The sequence below is a fragment of the Nuphar pumila genome, chromosome 4, assembly GCF_984573655.1.
Source record: "Nuphar pumila chromosome 4, dmNupPumi1.hap1.1, whole genome shotgun sequence".
Taxonomy (NCBI): Eukaryota; Viridiplantae; Streptophyta; class Magnoliopsida; order Nymphaeales; family Nymphaeaceae; genus Nuphar; species Nuphar pumila.
In genome coordinates this window covers 128,247,003-128,267,791 of record NC_143252.1, presented here as the reverse complement: position 1 = coordinate 128,267,791, position 20,789 = coordinate 128,247,003, and the positions used below count along the sequence as shown (strand labels likewise).

Below are 20,789 nucleotides of genomic sequence, written 5' to 3'. Positions count from 1 at the left end.
AGAGGAATTAAACAAATTAATGAAGATATTCCTTTTTACAGATCTAGAATACGATCTTCAGTTAGGGAGATACAACTTCGGCAATACGTACCTGATTCTGGTCTATGCATAATGATGCAAAACTGACATATCCGGTTTCAGGCTTAGAGAAATATAGAAAATCAGTATCAAAATTTATAAACTTTTACAAAGAAAAACTAAAAATTACAACGAGAAGAAACCTTTTTACAGATTAGAAATACGATCTCCGGTGAGGGAGAAATCGTTTTGGCAATATGAACCATTATTCGAATCAAGATTTTCACTCAAGAAATATTGGTTCTGATTGTGTGCTTCAAGAAAATAGAAATCTATAATAAAAAATTATAAAAATTATACCACAAAAAGTAGACATTACGATGAATCAATGGCCTTTTACGGATCATTGATATGATCTTTGGTTAGGGAGAAATCATTTCGACAAGTTGACCCAGGCCCTGAATCGGGTTTATCAGTTTAAGAAGTACATGTGCTGTTGTTGGATCAAAGAAACAGGAAAATCCACCGTAAAAAATTATAAAAATATGGATTGAAGTAGACATCATGAGGAGTACACTGCTTTATACGGATCGTCGATCTGATCTCGGATGAGGGAGATATGACCTTGGAAAGATGCTCTTGGATTTCTAGAGCGTTTTCTCGACTTAGAAAATAGGTTTTGACTTTGATTTTTGAACACAGGGTTACAAACCTCTAAAAATCCTGATTTTTTTTATTGAAAACTATAGGCACATGCATGATTTCACCATAAAAATTTCAGATTTTATTAATGAATGTAAACTGTTGAAATAATTGCATTAATAGATGGCCAGATTTGCAAATAACGAATCAAAAACCCTAGAATGAAATAAAATTGATTATTCATGCTAAGAACATAAAAAAATATGTAAATAATACAATGAATCATGATTTGATGCTTGCACAACTAAAATAAACATGAATATAATAAATAAAAAAAAAATCAGGAAGGCATGGTCAAAGTTTTGATTTAGCCATTCAAAGAGGGATTTGATCTATAGAAAGGTCAAATCTCGATCTTTTTCGGGCATTTAACATAATAAACTATTCCAACAAATCAAAAATATGTAAAACCTCATGGATGATCAGTATATTATCATCTTGGGTTGTGGAGCATAGACCTTGAACAAAAAAAAAGAAAAATATGCAACATATAGGGGGCAACAATGGTAGAAATACATAAAAAAATGAAAGTAATAAAAAAAAGAAGGAAGAGGGGGCGCTCACCTTGGTTGCAGCAATGGAGAAGGAAGGAGGCTTGCTTGAGGGAGAGAGATGGTTGGAGAGAGGATGGGAGATAGATGGGTCAACCCCCCCCCCCCCCCCCTATTTATAATTTTTGAAAGCCTTGTTAATCAGAGAGTTCCGATTAATCAGAGCTCTCTTAATTTTTTTAAGAGATAACTCAAATGGGGGGTGATTTCCTTGGGGTGTTCTAACCTAATCAAACCACTAGCTACTAACCCTAATTAAACCTAATTGAACTCTAAAAATATCTAAAATGTGGTGCCACCTAATGTGGGCTCGCATTTGGTTTTTAAATCCTTAATTAAAAGTTAAAAACAAAGTTTTAAAAATACTAAAATAAAGGTGGAGTTTTAAAATCAATTTTGACTTTTTCAAACTTCTAATCTAACTTGAACACTAACTAAACCCTAAACTAACATAAATATCCTCAAATGTGGTGCCACCTACTCTGGGCCCCATTTGATTTTTCAGAAAATGATTTTAAAAACTTGAAAATAAAGGGGTTAAAAACAATTTTTTTTTGAAAACTTCAAAAAGACACCTAGACTCACTAAAATTTTTGTATTTTTGAAATGTGTAAAACATGAAAATGAAATGAAATTGGATAAAAAAATGAAAAATTAGGGTTTGCACCCTTGAAGGGTGGGCCCCACATGAAGAAAGTTGGTAAAAATTAGAAATTGGTTTAAAATGAATCCAAATAATTTTTCTAAGGAAAATGTTTTTGAAATAAGAAATGTAAAGCCTTGGGGGGCTGGCCAAATGGAAAATGTCGATTTAAAATTCAGTTTTTTGAAATGATTTCGAAATAAAGGTTTTAAGATCGAATCTGGATTTGAGATTTTGAAAAAACAGAGTACTGAACCTTGAGAATGAAATGCAATGCGATAAAACAACATGAAATGATATGAAATGGCATGAAATGATATGATATGATACAAAATATGAACCCTGGGTGAGGGATTTGAAGTCCTAGACCCCTGGCAGAGACAAAGAATTGAACATTCCTGTTAGAGGATGCAAATTGAGGATTGAACATCATACCCGATATTGGATCCGATCCAAATATGAATTGAGTCTCAGATATAACTTAAATTTTCAGGAAGGGAATTGATTCGAGCTCTGATCAGTGATTATACCAGCTGGGGGAATGATAAAATAAAGTTCTGGACAAGAATGATTTGAGGAATGATTTTGCCCCTTAGGGCATGGAGTGATATTGGAAACGAGGATTGAACTAGTCTCGACTGGTTTATACTGAATCCTAGGATTTTTGAACTCAGATGAACTAAAATGACACTCACTCAAACAAACTCTCAGACTGAATGATTGAGAAATGATACAATTCTCAGAGAAATTATGAGAAATGACCACTGGAGTAAAGTGGATGACAGAAATATACTGAGTTTGAGCTGAAAAAAATGTTAGAAATACTGAGATGAACCAATTTCAGAGCTCAAACACTAGCTAAATTGCCTGGACTTAGCTCAATTTCAGTTGAACTGAGCTAAAATTGGCTAAAATAGACTCTGACACTATGGAAAATGGATTTAAACTAAAATTGGGCTAATCGAACTCCTGGTGAGCTCAAATTAGACTCAAGGGAGTACGATCGACTGAAATTAACTGACTCAGAGATAATTGGCTTAAATTCGAGCTAGAAATAAGCTCATTTCTTAGAAAATAAACCAATTTTAGCTGAAATGGTCAGAAATAAATAGTGTTTGCTCATCGTGAGCTCAGGGGAGCTAGAAATGACTGACATTCTAACTATTCTGAACTTAAAAACAAGCTTGGTCGATTTTGACTCACTAGGATCTAAGGTTACCTAGGGGTAAAATGGTAAATTTTTTGACAAAATAGGTGAAATGACACCTAAACTAGACTGGATCTAGGACTGGACTCCTAAGGGGACTGACATCTGCTAAAAGGGGGGTGTTTGAAGAGGAACGAGAAAAATTTGGGGTGTTTACACCCCTCTGCGGGAAGTCCAACATCACTTAGACTTCCAACCAGGATCGGTCTTACCACATGCCCCGCATTACCGAATGAGTCCTATGGAGTAAGAATAACTTCATAGATAAGTTGAAGAATTGTTGACTAAGGGACACATTCTTGAAAGTCTTAGTCCTTGTGTTGTTCCTACTCTTCTTGTGCCAAAGAAGAATGGAACTTGGAGAATGTGTATTGATTGTCGAGCTATCAATAAGATCACCATCAAGTATAGATTTCCCATTCCTCGATTGGATGATCTGTTGAACCAATTGACTAGTTCAAAAATATTCTCCAAATTAGATCTGTGAAGTGGATATCATTAAATACGAGTTACGCCTGGTGATGAATGAAAAGGTGTATTTAAAACTCGTGATGGACTGTATGAGTGGCTTATAATGCCCTTTGCAAATTGTTGGTCATTTATTTTGATGATATTTTCATCTACAGTCAAACTGAGCTCGAACATCTGAAACACTTACGTTTAGTGTTTGATATCCTTAAAAGGGAATAATTTTATGCATTGATCGATAAGTGTGTCTTCTGGGCCACTAAAGTATTATTCCTTGGTTATGTGGTATCGACCTCTGGCATATCCGTCAACCCATCAAAAGTTGAATCGATTCGAGATTGGCCCATGCCAAACTCCATTATTGTTATGCATAGCTTTCATGGACTAGCTTCCTTCTATAGGAGGTTTATTCCATATTTCAACAGTATAGTTGTGCCTTTGACGGATTGTATTAAAGGAAAGACCTTTCAGTGGAACTCTGAGCTCAACAATCATTTAAACGTTTGAAATCCTATCTCTTTTCGACGTCTGTGTTAGCCTTACCCAATTTCGAACCATAGTCAGACCTACAGATTGAGGTCCAAGCCACAAGACCCACCTCCTTGACTTAAGGTTTCAAGTTAGCATGTTTGGCCAAGGAAAAGCTATCCCAGATGGATGCACATAAGGCCAAGGATAGGTGACGTCTAGTCAAAGATACCTATCCTAAGATAACTGGACCCTAGTAGGGTAGTCCTCGGGCTTGTGCGAGAGTTCGATCGTGATTGGCTTGCAGATCAAGCCAAAGATTGATAAATTAAGCTAGCTAAAAAAAGTTTTGAGATATTAGTGACAAAATCTAAAAAATAAAAATATATAAAACAATAAAAATACCCTTATACCTCAATTTGGCCCGAATGTGTTGTTTTTGCCTTGGGTATGCACGAGTATGATTTCTCAAAGTGGGTCTTTAATGGTGGATCGTTCAGATTGATCTTCAACTTCTCGTACACATTGAATTGGTTTAGAAGCATTGCATCAAAGTATATAAAGTTTCCTGAAGATAAAAAAGAGAATGTAAAGGCAAACGTATTTGCATATGCCTTTTGTGGATTTCTCTCTATAAGAAGAGCAAGGTATAATCAAAGAAAAAGGGGTGTAAGCTCAAGCTATGCAAGGACTTCAACATACCACCCTACATGAAAGGGTAGCTAATGTCATCCTAATGCAAGTACTACCCATGACCTCCAAGAAATTTGAAAGAAAGAAGGAAGTTATTACTTTGGGACCCCACATGGATATCCAAGTAACACCATTTGAGGTACGACATGGGAGGAAATTGCCTATCATATACCTTAGAGAAGAAATGGAAGAACTAATGCGGGTGATGTGACTTCCATTACAATATGTCAACTTTTAAAGCACGTACCTCTTGGAAATGACATGCAACCATTTGAGAATGATAACATCATCCAATTTTTGACGGCTTGCCTTGAGGACAAGGCCATTTTCAAGGGGGTGAGAATGATACATGCACTCTTCCGTAGCCATTGATATTGGCCAAATAATAGAGTCACAAAGTACCTCTACAGTTGATAGCTAGCCTAGATAGGCTCCTACATGGGCGACATGACATATTTTGTAATATATTATACTTTGAGTATTTTGCATTGTTGGGACATGGGTGTCGTGAATGTAATTTTCTCATGTAATAATGGTAGATAGGAGGGGTGTGGCATATATAAGGTTCAACTCAAGTTATTTGGCTCATTATCTCATGTATCCTACTTGATTATTTGATGCAAATTAGAGAGCATTCACTTATGAATTCTCTTTGAGAGTGTGCCCTACTCTAAGAGGGTTAGACTCCTAACCACTTAAGATTCTACATATCTCTTCTCTAACCATCGCTAACCTCTCACCCCAACAAACCCAATCCATCCCATCTCTCCTTCTCTCTAAGCTAGCCAACTCCCTATCCTTCTTCCTTATTTTCCTAGCACTCACGTCATATGTTCTTTCCCATTGTTCATGTGCTACGTACACTTTCATTGCATTCATATAATGCTATAATGCATTCATGCACTTGTAATGCATGCATGCATTTATAATGCTCATGAATGAGCTTAGGTTCAAGGAACCAATATGGTGCTATAATACACATATGAATGTATGATATGTGATTATATTGTACTGTAAGGCATGAAAAAGCATGCATGTATAATGCTTATAATATGGGTCTAAGAAACCAATATGGTGCTATAGTGCACATATGTATGTGTGACATGTGATTATATTGTATTATAAGGCATGAGAACACATGCATGTGCATGGTATCGCTCTAAAATGAGCAAGAGTTTGATGAAAACCCATAGGGTGTTGAAAGTGCATCAAATTATGAAAGATACATACACATATGAATTGATGGTTATCGCCTTCACAGGTAAGATGTTCAATTGGGCTAAAGGTGCCAGAGAATGATGAATCGATTGGAATTAAGTTGAGCCTAATAAGATATGAAACTACCTTGCATGGATAGTAAGATGCTCATGTCATGAATAACAATGAGAAAAGTTATCCTGAAAGGGTACTTGGGCTATTGAGTCTTGAAATGTCTGATGATATGAGGTACACTTAATGAATTTTATTGAACCTTTTAATAAAGGCCCAATAACCCATTCATTTTAGGCTTACCTTAGAGAAGGTAGGTGATACAACCTCTTGTATGACCTCGTTATTAAAATCTTTGTGAGAACAAGGCATCTCACCTAGACTCCAGTCCTTAGAGGTATAGGAGGCCAGACTAGCTATGTGTTATAAGTGGTAGATCCATGTCTTCTACAAAAGTTTGTGATGCATTCTAATTTTTAGTGGCCTCTAGAAAAATCTCTCTCGATCACAGATTTCCCCCATTAGATCTGTTTCAGGTAGTAACTCGGGTTATATAGCATAATAAACGCTTGAGTGGTCTCATCTGACACAACGACAGTGGCCTGCAAGTGCCCACAGGAGAGTAAGCTAGACAAACAAAGGCCTTATAATTGATCACATTTACTTTATGTCAAACATGTATTGAAAATATGCCCTAATTATGCAAGCACTCTATATTGGATATTTTTATAATGTTGCATGATATTAAATGATAATATAAAATTGTTGTGAAAGCCATTTATGAGATTATAAAATACTTTTGGTTAAAACTATTATATCATGCTTATGTTTGGAATTGAGATGTTGAAAGTATGAAATGTATAACTGTATATCATGGTTATGTGTTATTAAGCATTTAGATGCAATATGCTTATCATGATTAAATGCATATATCCTGAATGAATAAGGGTTCATGTGTGTTTAGTTTTATGCAATTTGCAATGTTATTGTACCTACAAGACTCGCTGAATCTGACCCCTTACATATCAACATTTAGGTGATGAGTAGATACGTTACAAGTATTGGCAGGATGCAATGGGGTGCCAAAAACCACACTTTCTTTAGGATCTCGGGAACTTTGACTATGAGTCTTACTATCTTTAAAATTGTTTAATTTTAAATGATGTAGTAGAACTATTACATTTTAAATTGGAAGTTAGATAATATGTTTGCTTAAGTTGAATGGTTTGAATTATGGGTTGTAGACCATATGATATTTAGTATATTTGGATTCGTTAATTAGATCCGAATTACAAAATTGGATGTGTACTCAAGTCCAAGGGATTTGAATCCAGTCTTACATGTATTCAATTATCACTGACATGCCCAAGATTTGTAACCAAATGCCAAAAAAGAATATTCTGCTATATTCTGCTTTCTTGATAAAATGTTTTGATTTGGGTAGTCTCTTTCTTGAACTAAATTTTATGAAGCTATTAAACGCTAGTGCTTGCACACAAGATGACTCCGTAGAGCTTTGTTCAATAGAGAAATGTCATATATGAATTTATTCTTGGTTATTTTTTCTCGAACTTGGTTCTAAGAAGCTAATAAATGCTAGCACTTGTGCACAAGTTGACTCCTTAGAGTTTAGTTTGGTTAAGACAATGCCATAGATAAAACCTCGTATTAAATTATACATTAAAAAATGACTACGTTTTTTAGTTAAAATTTTGAGGTGTTTCATGATCTCTCTGGTTCTCAATAGACCAGTCATCGTAGTGTTGGACGTCCAGCCCCTTCAGGAGCCTGAACTCCCCCAACATCCCAGACCATGCATTTTTGCTATCCCAGTGAGCCGAGTGGCGTCTTCACGTTGCAGGTCATGTGTCTAAGTTTTAGAATGTGAAAAACATCATCTCAGTCTGCTATATACCGCCAAGGTACCTCTATTGCCCTTACTTAGCCTTAAAATAACTTTTGTTAATTTTTTAGACCTTGAAACTTAAAATTGCATCCTGCCAGATACCCAAAATACCTAAATTCCTTAAACCAATAACTCCTAACTGTCTGCAGCCTTTACTTATATTTAGAACATATCTCATACCTTTACACATGTTCCTAGGTGACCCTAGAAATTTTGGATCAGGTCCTTTCATTTTTGGATTGAAACTACACCTGAAACACCTATTGAGTCTAAACCGCATCTACCTGATTTAGTTGTTTAACCCAGTTTTCATTGTTTTACCCTAACTGCAACCATTAGAAACCTTAGACCTCTTCTCCATCGTGTCTAGTAGGTTTTTGCTCTCCTGACACATGTACCACGATCCTAGAATCTTAGGTTAGATTCTCTTGAGTCCATTAAGCTCAAATTTCAATACCCGTTTGTCAAAAATTTGAACCTACCTTCCAGGTCTTCTTCTGAACCACCAACTTCAGAAATTTCGGAGGGTCAATATGAAAACCTTGTTTGCTTGGCCTTTTGTCTCCATTTTTATCCTCATTTTCTTATGACTTTGATTGTAAAATTATTGTTTTATGCTTGGTTTTTTAAAATCCCATATTTTGGATCTTCAAATCCTCCCATTAGTATAAGAAGCCATTAACTTAGTCATATCAGTGGTAGACTAAGAAAATCAGGTGCCCACTTGCACGTACCAAGAGCTACAGCTCAGGTATATAGTGAAAGGTCCAATAAGAAGAAACCCTTCCTATTAAATCTCATTTGAAGTGACCTCTTAGGTCTGCGAAGGAGGAGACCTAAGAAGCTGGTTTTTCAAAATCTTGTTTCGTGTTCTATGTGATTGGTGTATACTCTTGTGTGTTAATAGATCCTAAAACATGGTTCAATAGAGGGATTCTACGGATCATCAGGGGAACCTATCCACATTTGAGCCAAGATAGGGTTCATGGAACCCTGACTTGCCTATTTAACCCGAGTCTATGACACAAAATCCTCCTAGGAATACCCCAAAAAAACCTAGAGACATTCAGGAGTTGCAAGCCCTGTTGGCCAAAAACTCATATAAGGAAATGAGGGTGACCCTTTTGTCTTTAACTTCAGGAAAATCCACCCAGTTCATGTTTTTTCTTGAGAATTAACAAAAAATTTGAAAAATCTCTATAACTTTTGGAAAATTTAAAAAAGTTTACAACACTTTAAGGAATTCTAAAAATTCATGGACATATTTGGAAAACTCATAGATAATTTAGAAAACCTTTATAGAAAATTTCAAAATTTTTGAAAAATCATCAAAGTTAAAAAAATTTGAATTTTGAATGAAATTCTAAAAAATCATGAAAATAAAAAATGTACAAAGAAATATTTTTTCTAAAGATTAAAAGTTTAGAAAGTTCATAAAAATGTTTTCCCACTATCTTATATCTAAATTTTTGTGAAATTGGACCTCAATTGCTTTGTTGCAGTCCTCATTCATTTAATGAGAAAAACATGCTCAGATAATTCTCCCTTAGAAATCTTAGTATTTCATAATTTTCTATTTTTTGACAAATTTGAAATTTCTATAAACATATAAAATAGTTTTTGAAAATTTTCAACTTTTATGAATTTTAAAATTTTAATTTTCTAACATTTTCTTTAAATTTCTAAGATGTTTAAGAAATTTTTTCTGAATTTTTGAAAATTTTAAAGGTCGTTTGGATTGTATATGAATTTTCCAAAATTTTACTAAAATGTTCATACTTTTATAAAAAAATTTCAGAATTTCTTTTATATTTTTCCAAATGTTTTAAAGATCTATTTTTTTTTTGTGAATTTTCCAAAAATTCTCCTAAGTCGTCCATATTTTTTTCTGATTTTTCTATATAATTTCGCAGAATTTGTAAATTATAGATGAATGCCTATAGTTTTATATGAATTTCCCAAAACTTTAAAGGTTTTTCAAACACTGCCATGTTTTTTAAAAAAAAATCACTTTTCTATGACTTTCAAGAATTTTGTCATTTTGTATGAATTTCTATTGAGTTTGGTATAATTTTAGAAGCTTTTGAATTTTCGAACCTTAAAACTTTCTTGAATTCCTAATTTTTTGCGGTTTTTTACGAGTCTCGATCAAAGTCTTGGCGAGAGTCAGAGGCTTCAGCAAAAAGTCACGCTCGAGTTTCTCTAGAATTTATGAAAAAATTAATGAATTTTTATCAAATTCTTACTAATCTTTGTGAATTTTGTATCTTATAAATTTCTGGAGAACTTTTGAAAATTTCCATGAAAATGTCAGAAATTACGAATGCACCCTCTCTGCGCACGCTATAAGCACCATGGAGGGATGGTTTTAGACTTTTAGGAGGGAAACCGTTCAGGGTTTAGCGTCTCTCTCTCTCTTTCTCTCCCGATCAATCATGGCTGCCGAAAGCGAGGGCTACCCGAATTGATTGGCCTCTGTATCGCCGAGTCGCGAGGAGGACGCCCAGCCGTCTCTGGAGTCTCCGTCGCGCGATATGGAGATCGAGGCCCCCGATCTCCCTCAAGACCCTCACCTTACCGATTCCGAGTCGCTCGAGACGTCGAAGAGAGCGAGGGAGGAGGAGGAGGATGCCTCTGCCAACGGGGGCTTGAAGAGAGCTAGGGCTGAGGACTCGGTGGAGGAGGAGGGGCTCAAGAATATGACGGAAGGAGGAGAAGAAGGAGAAGCAGGAGGACAAGGAGAAGTGCAAGGAGGACAAGAAGCAAAAGAAATGGATGGAGGACAAGGAGCCGGGAAAGAGGCAAAAGAAGATGGAGAAGGAGAAAGAGAAGTAGAAAGAAAAGAGGAAGGAGGACAAGATGACGTGGAGGGAGTAAAGGAAGAGAAAGGAGGAGAAGGAGACGGAGAAGAAGAAGAGGAAGGAGCACAAGAAGATGAAGTGGAAAATCAGAAGGAAGAAATTATGAAAGAGGATGGGAAGGCAGCGCAAACTAGTCCAGTTAAGCTCGGGCCCAAGACATTTGATACTTCATTGGAAATGTTCGACTACTTCTACAAGTTCCTTCATTTTTGGCCTCCAAACGTGAATATCAATACGGTAATTCCTTTTTTTCTTTTCTCCGGATCTGGATTTATTTGGTTTAATTTGCTGTGTTAATGCTATTTTTTATTTATCTTAATGTTCCTATTAATATTTTCGAAGCTTGTGTGTTTCAAGCACGATCTAAAGCTTTATCCTTAGCAAACAAAGCATGTGTTGAACACATCTATGTGGTTAGATTGAGTCAATACAACTTGCGCCTATGATTTCTGGCTCATTAGTTCTATACCTTCATTAATAGTCAATCTTTACCCTATATATATATATATATATATATATATATATATATATATATATAGAGAGAGAGAGAGAGAGAGAGAGAGAGAGAGAGAGAGAGAGCTGAACATATTTCTCCATAGGTTTTAAGTGTTTTATGATGGATCTGAACCATTAGATGTGTTTAGCATGCTTGATTTAGTGGGAATTGACTCTTGGATCATGTTTTCTTGATGAAAAAACATATTTTTATGAGCCTAGAAAACTTGGTACCTTCATAGCCATTGATTTTGGATCACCAAAAAAATTTGTATACAGGTCAGGTTCCGGCGATCCAAAAGCTGGTTACCACCTATGTCACATGGGTGCGGGTGAGGGTACGGGTGCGGCGCAATTTCAAAATTTTTGGACGCGGAGACTCGGTTATATATATATATATAAATTTTTTTTTAAATATATATATATATATAATTATATATATATATAACAATAAATTAATAAGATAGCACTGAGAATGATCAAAGTAATAAGATAGCACTAGCCCTGTGACTCTGCACACAGTCTATGTATATATATATATTTTAAAAAATATAAAAAATCGATTTTTTTAGTTTTTTGCCTTAAAAAACGGACAAAAATAGACTCAGTCAAAGTTGACTGAGTCCAAAATGTGGATGGACTCGGCCTCGGTGTGTTGACCGAGTTTGACACTTGGTTGACCGTGTCCGAATCTGCACCCGTGTTCGCACCTGTGTCGGGGCGTGTCGACGTGGGTGCGTCGACCCCCTAGCGGAGTTCATGTGACATAGGTTCCCACTAAAAAAAACGGATAGATCACATCTATGGTGTTAGACGTGAGAAAAATACTTAAAACTATGATTTTTGAAGGGGCCCAAACGAGACCTAACGAAAAAGGGGGCCTAAGGAACCCATTACTCATATATATATATATATATATATATATATATATATATATATATATATATATATATATATATATATATATATATATATATATATATATATATATACGTATCTATGCATATACTATAGATAAAACTAGACTTGGTTAGGGTTAACTGAGTCCAGTTTGGACATAAATGGACCTCAGTGCAGTTGACTGCAGCTGACACTGCAGAAGCAATGTCCAAGTGTGGCACCCACATGGATGCAGGTGCGATGCAAGTGCATTGGCCTTTCAGAAGATTCTGTGTTACATAGATCATACTGTATTCTATTGTATCATAAGATATCTACAAAATTAATTACAAATTTGAAAAGAATAGAAAATTTTACAAAAAAATGTACAAATTAAAAAATTAGAAAAAAATCTCAGAGAATGAGGAAAGTGTATACAATCACCAAAACAACTAGAACATCAATGTTAAGTTGCAAGTTACAACAAAATAAAATAATCTAATAAATGTAGTGGTTATAAGAAGTCATCAACAAGCTGCGCGGCTGCACCCTAAACAATGTAAGCACCAAAAGTACTAGAACATCAATGTTAAGTAACAACAACAAAATAAAACAATGTAATTACTATATTTTCTTCAAGAAGTCATCAACAAGCTGCCTCCTGAACAATTCAATCCTAAATATTATAAAAGCAGAAGAAACAGTATCAGGTGCAAAAAATTGGTTTTTTTATAACTTTGTTATAATTGACATTCTTGTCATGTGAATTGAGAATGTAGTTATAAATTTCTAAGGGAATTTGCATGAAGTTTTCATAAAAAAGGAAGTCTTACTTACATGCACATTGTAATTTTTTAAAAAATTAATTACTGTTTTTCTCTCTCTCTCTCTCTCCACTTCCGTCTCTCCCTTTTTTTAATTACCATAACATGACGAAACTTTCTTTCTTTCACACTCTCCAAAATGTCTCTCTTCCTCAATAGGCATAAAATGAGGACTCTCTCTCTCTCTCTTTGCGTAATTCCTATTTGGTCATGACTCTCTCTCTCATTGACTATAAAAAGAAAAACGTTTATGCATGGGCTTGGTTATTCCTGTGCATAACTATCAAGGCCTTTAGTTATTAGCAATTTAGGAGTGTAATCGGGTCGGGTTTGGGTCAGGTCTTATCAGACCCAATTCCAAATCAGGCATAAAAGACCAAAACCCGGCTCAATTTAATTCAGGTTTGGGTCTGGGTCCGGTTGCAGCTGGAAATTGTGGACTCATATAGGTGTTCGGGTATGTATTGGTTGAGTCTTTGATATACATGTTTTTTAATCTGGTCTAAGAATTACACCCAATCCAACGTATCCTGATTTGGGTCTGGGTTCGATATGTTTATAATTCCAATTACTTTTACTTTCAATCTTGATAAATGTATTTGATATATACCTTTATTTACCATTTGATTTTATAAGTTGCGGCCATATGGGTGGGCCGATTATGTAGTCACTATAATAGTATTTGTGGTACAATTACTATATTTTCTTTAGTTTCTTTCTGTGCACAGCTTGGACAGTGTGTCACATGCTGCCTCAATTTATTTGGGGCTTGGTCCAACTTCATGGTGAGGGTGTTTGCTTGTTTAGTGACAATTGACAAAATCCACACAAAACTAACCTATTTAGGAAAGGGTTTCATGGAGACAGATGTATATTATGCTTTAAAGGGGAGGAAACCACATCAAACTTGTTTTGGTTATATTTCTTATAAGGCTTAATGCATGGTGTGGCGGAATCTTAGGCTGGAGGTAAAAGAGTTCTCATGCTGAAGAGATCTCCTTATAAGATTGAGTCAATTTAGAAACATAGGCGCCAGAAATATATATGGTGTTGTTAGTTACTGACTACTTGGTGGGTGGTTTGGAAGGAGTGAAACAATCAAACGTCAAGGAGTCTTACTATAATATTGTCCCTGTAAGCAAACTTATTCTTACATATGTTCATTTCAGTTCCTTCTCAAGGTGGTCAGGTTGTGACCTCCCTTTGGTTGGGTCGTAGGGCTATGTCTTGTCAACCACAATGTGCTATATAAGGATCTCTACTTTAATGGAAAATCTTATTTTACTTTCCGTAAAAAAAAAAACAACAACAAGTCTGAAGTCTGAACTTTGAAGATATCACCAAACAATCCAACGATTAATTAATTAAATAACAAAAGAAAAAGGAAAAATTATCCTGCCTAGTTTCATGAATCATAACGAAGGAGCTTCTTCTGGGTCATTCCTTCCTTTCTCCTTTCTAACTTAGGTCACTGTACATAATTATTCTCCTCCTCTTCAAGTGTAGCTTGCAGATCGGCCTTCAGTTGCTTCCAATCAACATTGTCATTTAAGACACCTGACTCTTCTGCACCCAATCACCTATTACTATTATATTATCAACTTTATTAAATTTAATAATAGTTCCTATGTCTCTTGATTCTTTTATGTCTGCAAAGTGCCAATAATATATGTATTCTAATATTATATATACTGATATAAAAATTCAAAAATGTATAATTGAGTGCTTGAGGTAGTAAAATGTAACCTTTGGCTAAGTCCCATGTACTGCATCGTTAAGTGTGAGTGCTCTAACTGATGTCCTTTTTTTGGTGTGGATGCACTAAAAATGACTCCAATTTCTCTCACACCCACTAGCACTGTATGTTTGGCTCAAAAAGATGTTATCAAGAGACATTTGTCTCAAGATGATCACGTTCAGTACCCAGGAATATTGTATGGATTTATGATCTTTTTGCTCGTCTCAATGACATAAAAATTCCATCCATTTCTCCAATGTCTTCAAAGAATGAAATTCAAATAGTTACGACACATTGACACCAAACAAAACACTTTCTTGAACCATTTTTCCAACAGCTTTGAAATCAGATGCATTATCCGAAATGAACTGCACACCATTAGAAGGCCCGACTTCTTCTGTTATCTCTGACAGTGTCACAGTCAACTTGTCTACTATCTTTGATCTATTTGACATAATAATTAGACTTCAAAAACATCCATTCTTTAGGACAAGAGACTAAATGGTTTATCAATTGTAGATATATGTTATCTGTCCATCCATCTGCCATAACTCTTTTGAACTCACTATGCTACTACCTTATTTCTACAATAACTTGTTTTCAATTTTTTCCCCTCAATGCGTGATAAGGGAGCATTTTTGTAACTAGTTTCTATGCTGGAAAGGGTATTAGCTATAAGTCAAAACTAAAATGAATTTGCTGCACTAAATGCCATTCATTTCCCATAAAAGAAACACTTAGGTACTATGTCACATGGGTGCGGGTGCGGGGGCGGGGGTGCGACACTTTCAAAAACCTTGGGTGCGGGGGTGCGGCAGGGCAAAAATGTAATATATATATAATTTTGAAGTTTTAACAGTTAACATTGTCATAATATCATTCATCATGCATGCAATATATCAACCTAAATATCAATCAAATAAGTAAAGCAATTACATAAATCAACCTAAATATCAATCAAATAAGTAAAGCAGAAAAGAACTAAATTACATACCAAAGTATATCCTGATGAAGTAATGGATCTTAATAATTTTCTTCTTCATCATCAAATGCATCATTAGAAGGAATACTGGGCTTAGCTAAATCCATGTTTATTATGTTGAAATCATGCTCTCCCTCGAAGTCACATTCTTCTGGGTTTATATCTTAAAATTTGGATGTTATTTGTCTGCGTTATAAACCCAAATTGAAAATGTTAAATACAATACAAGTATATTTAAATGAAAAACTAAGAAATAATCAAATAACTAAGAGAGCAAATTAATACCTGTATTCATCATTGGTTCGTGAAAGTAATCGAAGATTTGAATGAACATATACTAAATCATCTGCATGCTTGATGGTGAGTTTGTTTCTCTTCATGTTGTGGATTTGAGAATATGTGCTATAATTTCTTTCACCACAAGATGAACTTAGCAGGCTGCAATAGCAATCTTAATGCAAGACGTTGGAGAAGAGGTGTTTCTGATCCAAATGTTGACCACCATGTGATAGGATCTATATTATCCTCTTCTCTCGCGAATAATGCTGGTCCATATAATCTTGAAGATGAAATTTTTTCAAACTCTTGTGTAATTGATGTAGAAGATGTGCTTTTGAAAAAAGTCTTGTCATATACACATATTTCTATGTCTTAATAGCTCTGGGTCTAAATTTGGAGGGATACAACCAATACCACCAACCCACCACTTATTTGCATAATATTTTGGATTAAGAGAATGTGCCATGCAATGCAAATGAGTGTTGCTCTTATCCCATCTTCTGACTAAAATTGAATGAATATGATTAAAAAATTCGGAATCATCCAATGCAGGATTTTTTTTCTTCATGCTTGGAAACTATAGCTTGTATTTTTTCAATCATATTATCCCACATTTCATAAACTCTGTGAAGCATGGGCTCATCCTTATCAACTTCTCTTAACATTTCCCAAATGGGTTGCGTAAATTGAAGGAAGTATACCACTTTGTTCCAAAACTCATCATCAATAATGAATTTTTTAATTTTTTGAGCCTTGATATCATCGTCAGCACGATAGAATATCTAATTTTCATCAGTCACCATGTTAATAAAAGCATTCTTCACTCTTTTAATTCTCTTCACCATCACAATGATGGACGCAAAACGTGGTTCAGCGACCTTCAACAATTTCAGGTCAGAATACCTATTAAATATAGCATTAGCACGATGGTGGTTAACAACAAGATTCCTAATGCTTTTGACATTTTTTTCTAAATCTTTAATCCATGAACATAAAGCATATGCTTGTGAATTTTCTTCTTCTTTGGGTTGCAGAATGTTGGGCTGCCAAGAGACATCATATTCAAAAAATGAGTGTAGCTGAGATGCGTATGCTAAGATGGATGTGTGGAAATACAATAAAAGATAAGATTCGGAACGAGGAGATACGTAAGAAGGGTCGGCATTGCACCCATTGAAAATAAGATGAGAGAGAATCGTTTGCGGTGGTTTGAACATATTCGGCGAAGGCCTAATGATGCTCCAGTTAGAATGATTGAAAAATGGGAAAATATATTAGTTAAAAGAGGTCGGGGTATGCCTAGGAAGACTTGGATGGAGATGATAGGAAAGGATATGAATGCTTTGAACCTCACCGAAGACATGGCATTGGATAGAAATGATTGGAGGAGAAGGATTCATGTGGAAAACCCAGAATGATTTTCTTTTTTGGTTCATATCGTCGACCCCAATTGTTTCGGGCTGAAGGCGTAGTTGTTGTTGTTGTTGTTGTTTGGGTTGTAGATGCTCTTTAGGGTCAGATTTAAGCTGTGCTACACAGAGAGTCCAAAAAATATGAGAGTACTCACTCTTCAAACTCAACACTGCACTTTTGCAAACTGGAGCGTTGTCTGTAATGATTTGTATCACTTTCTGATCACCCACTTATTTTATGACTTCTATAAACAACCCCTTCAAATCCTCTGCATTTTTATATTTCCCAAATACATCAACTGCTTTCAAGAATATTGAGCCACTAAGCGAACAATCAATGAAATTGGTCAGTGGACGCCTTTGAATATCTGAAACTCCATTTTGCTCCCATGAATATTTTTTAATCTCCAGCAACTTCTCCACATTTGCCCTCTCATCTGCAAGAAGTGTAGTTCGTATTTTTTCTGAACTTGGAGGCACATAGCTACTCAAATTACAATTTGCCAAGGATGTTACTAAATCCTTCTAATAACGATTTTTAGCCGCATTAAATGGAAGTGAACTAGAATAAAAACACCTTCCAACTTTTCTATCTAATTCTTCTCTTCCATATGTATTGAATGTTGCTTGTATCGTTCCTCTACCTCCTACATTGACTTTTTTTTTTCAGCATCTTCTTGGTGGTTTGCAAATGGCATACTAACTGCACAAGAATCAACCATTGTCTTTCTCTTCTCATATTTTTTTTGTATTTTCTTGTATTGTCTTCGCATTGCCTCATCAACTTTTCTGCATCCTGAAATGCCACATCCTGGTATCTTCAACAAATGAGCCTTCACTCTTGTGTATGACCCAACAAAATCTCTTTCGCAGAACTTGCATCAAAATCTCTTATTTTCACCACCTCCTTCTCCAGTTTTTGCAAGTTTATCTACATGTACTCATAGTGACCCCACATCATCAATCCCACTACAACTATTCACATGTTGGGATGAGGATGACATAAGTCATTTCCCTTTATTCGTCATTTTATCCTGAAAATACAAAAAAAATACATTCAAAATTTCAAATCAATTATACAGACATTATCTTGATATAAAAATATATATAATATATAATATATATATATATATATAATAAAATCAGGAGCAAGGAGAGAGGATCTGCCTCTCCCCTGCCAAAAACAGGGAGGGACTCAACCCCTCCCCTGAAATAAGAGTGAGCAGGGACGGGGGCTCGACCCCCTCCTCTGCCGAAAACAGAGGGAGCAAGGGGGGCTCAGCCCCTCCCCTGCCGACCCAACAAGAGAGCGAGAGGGGGGGGGGGGGGCTCGGCCCCTCCCCTGTCGAAAACAGAGGGAGCAGGGGGGCCTCATCCCCTCCCCTGCCGACCCAACAAGAGAGCGAGAGGGGGTGATATTGCCTAATATTTGGTCTTCCAATACAGGGTCTTGTGTCGTGCTTGTTCAAGGCCTGATATTATGATACACTATCTCGTATTGTATAATAAAATATTTACAGCAAAAAATTGTTGCCCATCTACATAGGGTTAATTTTCTCATGCATATTTTCGTCTATTTCCAAGGTAAAATTTTACTCTTTAACTATTTCAACCATTATCAAACCTTTTCCATCAAATATATCAAAACCTTTAAGGCTTCTGGCGATTATGTTAGTTCCTTCATATGTTGGTTGTCTTTCTATTGATTGCTGCTGACCACAATTCTTTGCAGCTTCAATAAAAGCACTCCTTTTTATAGCTGTAAAATCTGCTAACTCTTAGGGAAAAAGAGGTCGTGACTTTTTTATGATGGCTCTATTTGTCTCTTGTTTGCCCTTCTCGGTGTACAGTGAGTTCATTTAAATTGCATGAAGCTGTCAGATTGCCTGTTGCTGTCATTTTTTGTTGATTGTCACAAATTTCCTCCTGCCACAGTTACCTTTTTTGCAGTTTGTTTTACGTGGAACTACTTGCTGTGCAGTATGAACACATGGTATTCCTGGATTTGCTCAAGAAGGGCAGCTTGGAGGCTGAGAAAAAAATTGGCAGTGGTGTACGATCATTTCAGGTTCGGTTCCATCCAGTGTGGAAAAGTCGCTGTTTTTTTGTCATGAGGACAGATGGTTCTTTTGATGACTTTAGCTACCGGAAATCTATTGATAAGATACTTCCCTTGCCAGAAAATATGAAAGCTCCTGCAAATGCAGATGTTGACAAGAAATTAGCAGTTAAGAAGTCTGGGGGTCAGCGCCAAGGTGGTGGTCTGCGTGGGAGGGGAAATTTTGGTCGTGGAAGAGGTCGTTACCTAAAATAAGTTACTGTTCCTTTACCAGGAAGGCAGGCGGTGGTGATTAATCTCCGCTTTGCTATTTTGCTTTCTCCCCCTGTAGGAAGTTTCATAAGCAAGTTTTGTTATGTTTTGAGGCTATGCATGTTTATGGTCTTGTTTTCGCTGGCTTCTGTTTTCCCACTTCTCATGAGCCGTTTACCTTTTAAAACAAGGATAGCCCTTGTCCGGAGTACAATTTTAGTTGCATCTGTTTTTTTTTTGTCTTAATTACATCTTGGTGCTATATTGGTGTGGTGCTTTTACATAGTGATTAATAATTGATATTTGTATTAAAATGACATACTATCAACTTGCTGACATAGTGGTCGGTAATGGATTTCTGTATTAAAGTTGAATACGATCAACTTGCTTCTGTTTCTGCAAATTCTCTATTAATAGGGTGTATTTGTGTTTCTTCAAATGCAGCATTTGAATTAAGCCTGATGGATCATAAAATCCATATTTTTTGTTAGTATAAACTGAAAGATTGGAAAACATGAGTGAATAGGCAACTTTGTTGGAAAGCAGATCACGTCATGCTGAACATGAGCGTTTTTGCTCATGCTGACATGGTGGCCGTCCTATTTGGCTCAAAAGTCAACAAAACTGTGGCATTCATCCAAAATGCAAAGAGACGGCCACGATGTCGGCATGAGCAAAAATGCTCATGTTCAGCATGACCTGATCTGCTTCCACTTTGTTGAGGTAGATTTTTTTTTATTGGCAAAGCCCCCCCTACCTGTGTATCCAAAATTATCTTGGTACTTTTCAACAGCTTCAAGGCAGCCTTATGCTGAATTTCTTTCATTGAAGGAGGTTTGATGGCATGAAGGATGATCTGAGATCTATCTTTATGGCCTTGAAATCCTATGCTACCTTCTTGAGTCATGAACTTAGCTCCTTGGAGTAGTAAGTTCATGTTTGGATAGACCTTCACACACTTAAGATGTGACTTATTGCTGGCCATCATATAAAAAACCAGATGCTCCTTGAACTTTTATATGATCTCCCAAAATACAAGGTCTCGTATAAAATTGTGGGTACTATCGTTTTCAATGAGCACATTCACCTGTCACATGCTTATGTGACCAATAACACATCGAACTGGGTGTGATGACACTCGAG

General features: G+C 35.9%; 1 protein-coding gene across 1 annotated transcript; it reads left to right on the top strand.

Annotated features, from left to right (window-relative positions):
* The first annotated feature begins 10,266 nt into the window (after positions 1 to 10,266).
* LOC149841001 (uncharacterized) lies at positions 10,267 to 19,941 on the top strand. Its single transcript, XM_090004620.1, has 2 exons — positions 10,267 to 10,963; positions 19,317 to 19,941. The coding sequence occupies exons 1-2, from the start codon at positions 10,400 to 10,402 to the stop codon at positions 19,647 to 19,649; spliced, it is 897 nt and encodes a 298-aa protein (XP_089860746.1). The 5' UTR covers positions 10,267 to 10,399; the 3' UTR covers positions 19,650 to 19,941.
* Positions 19,942 to 20,789: the final 848 nt, after the last annotated feature.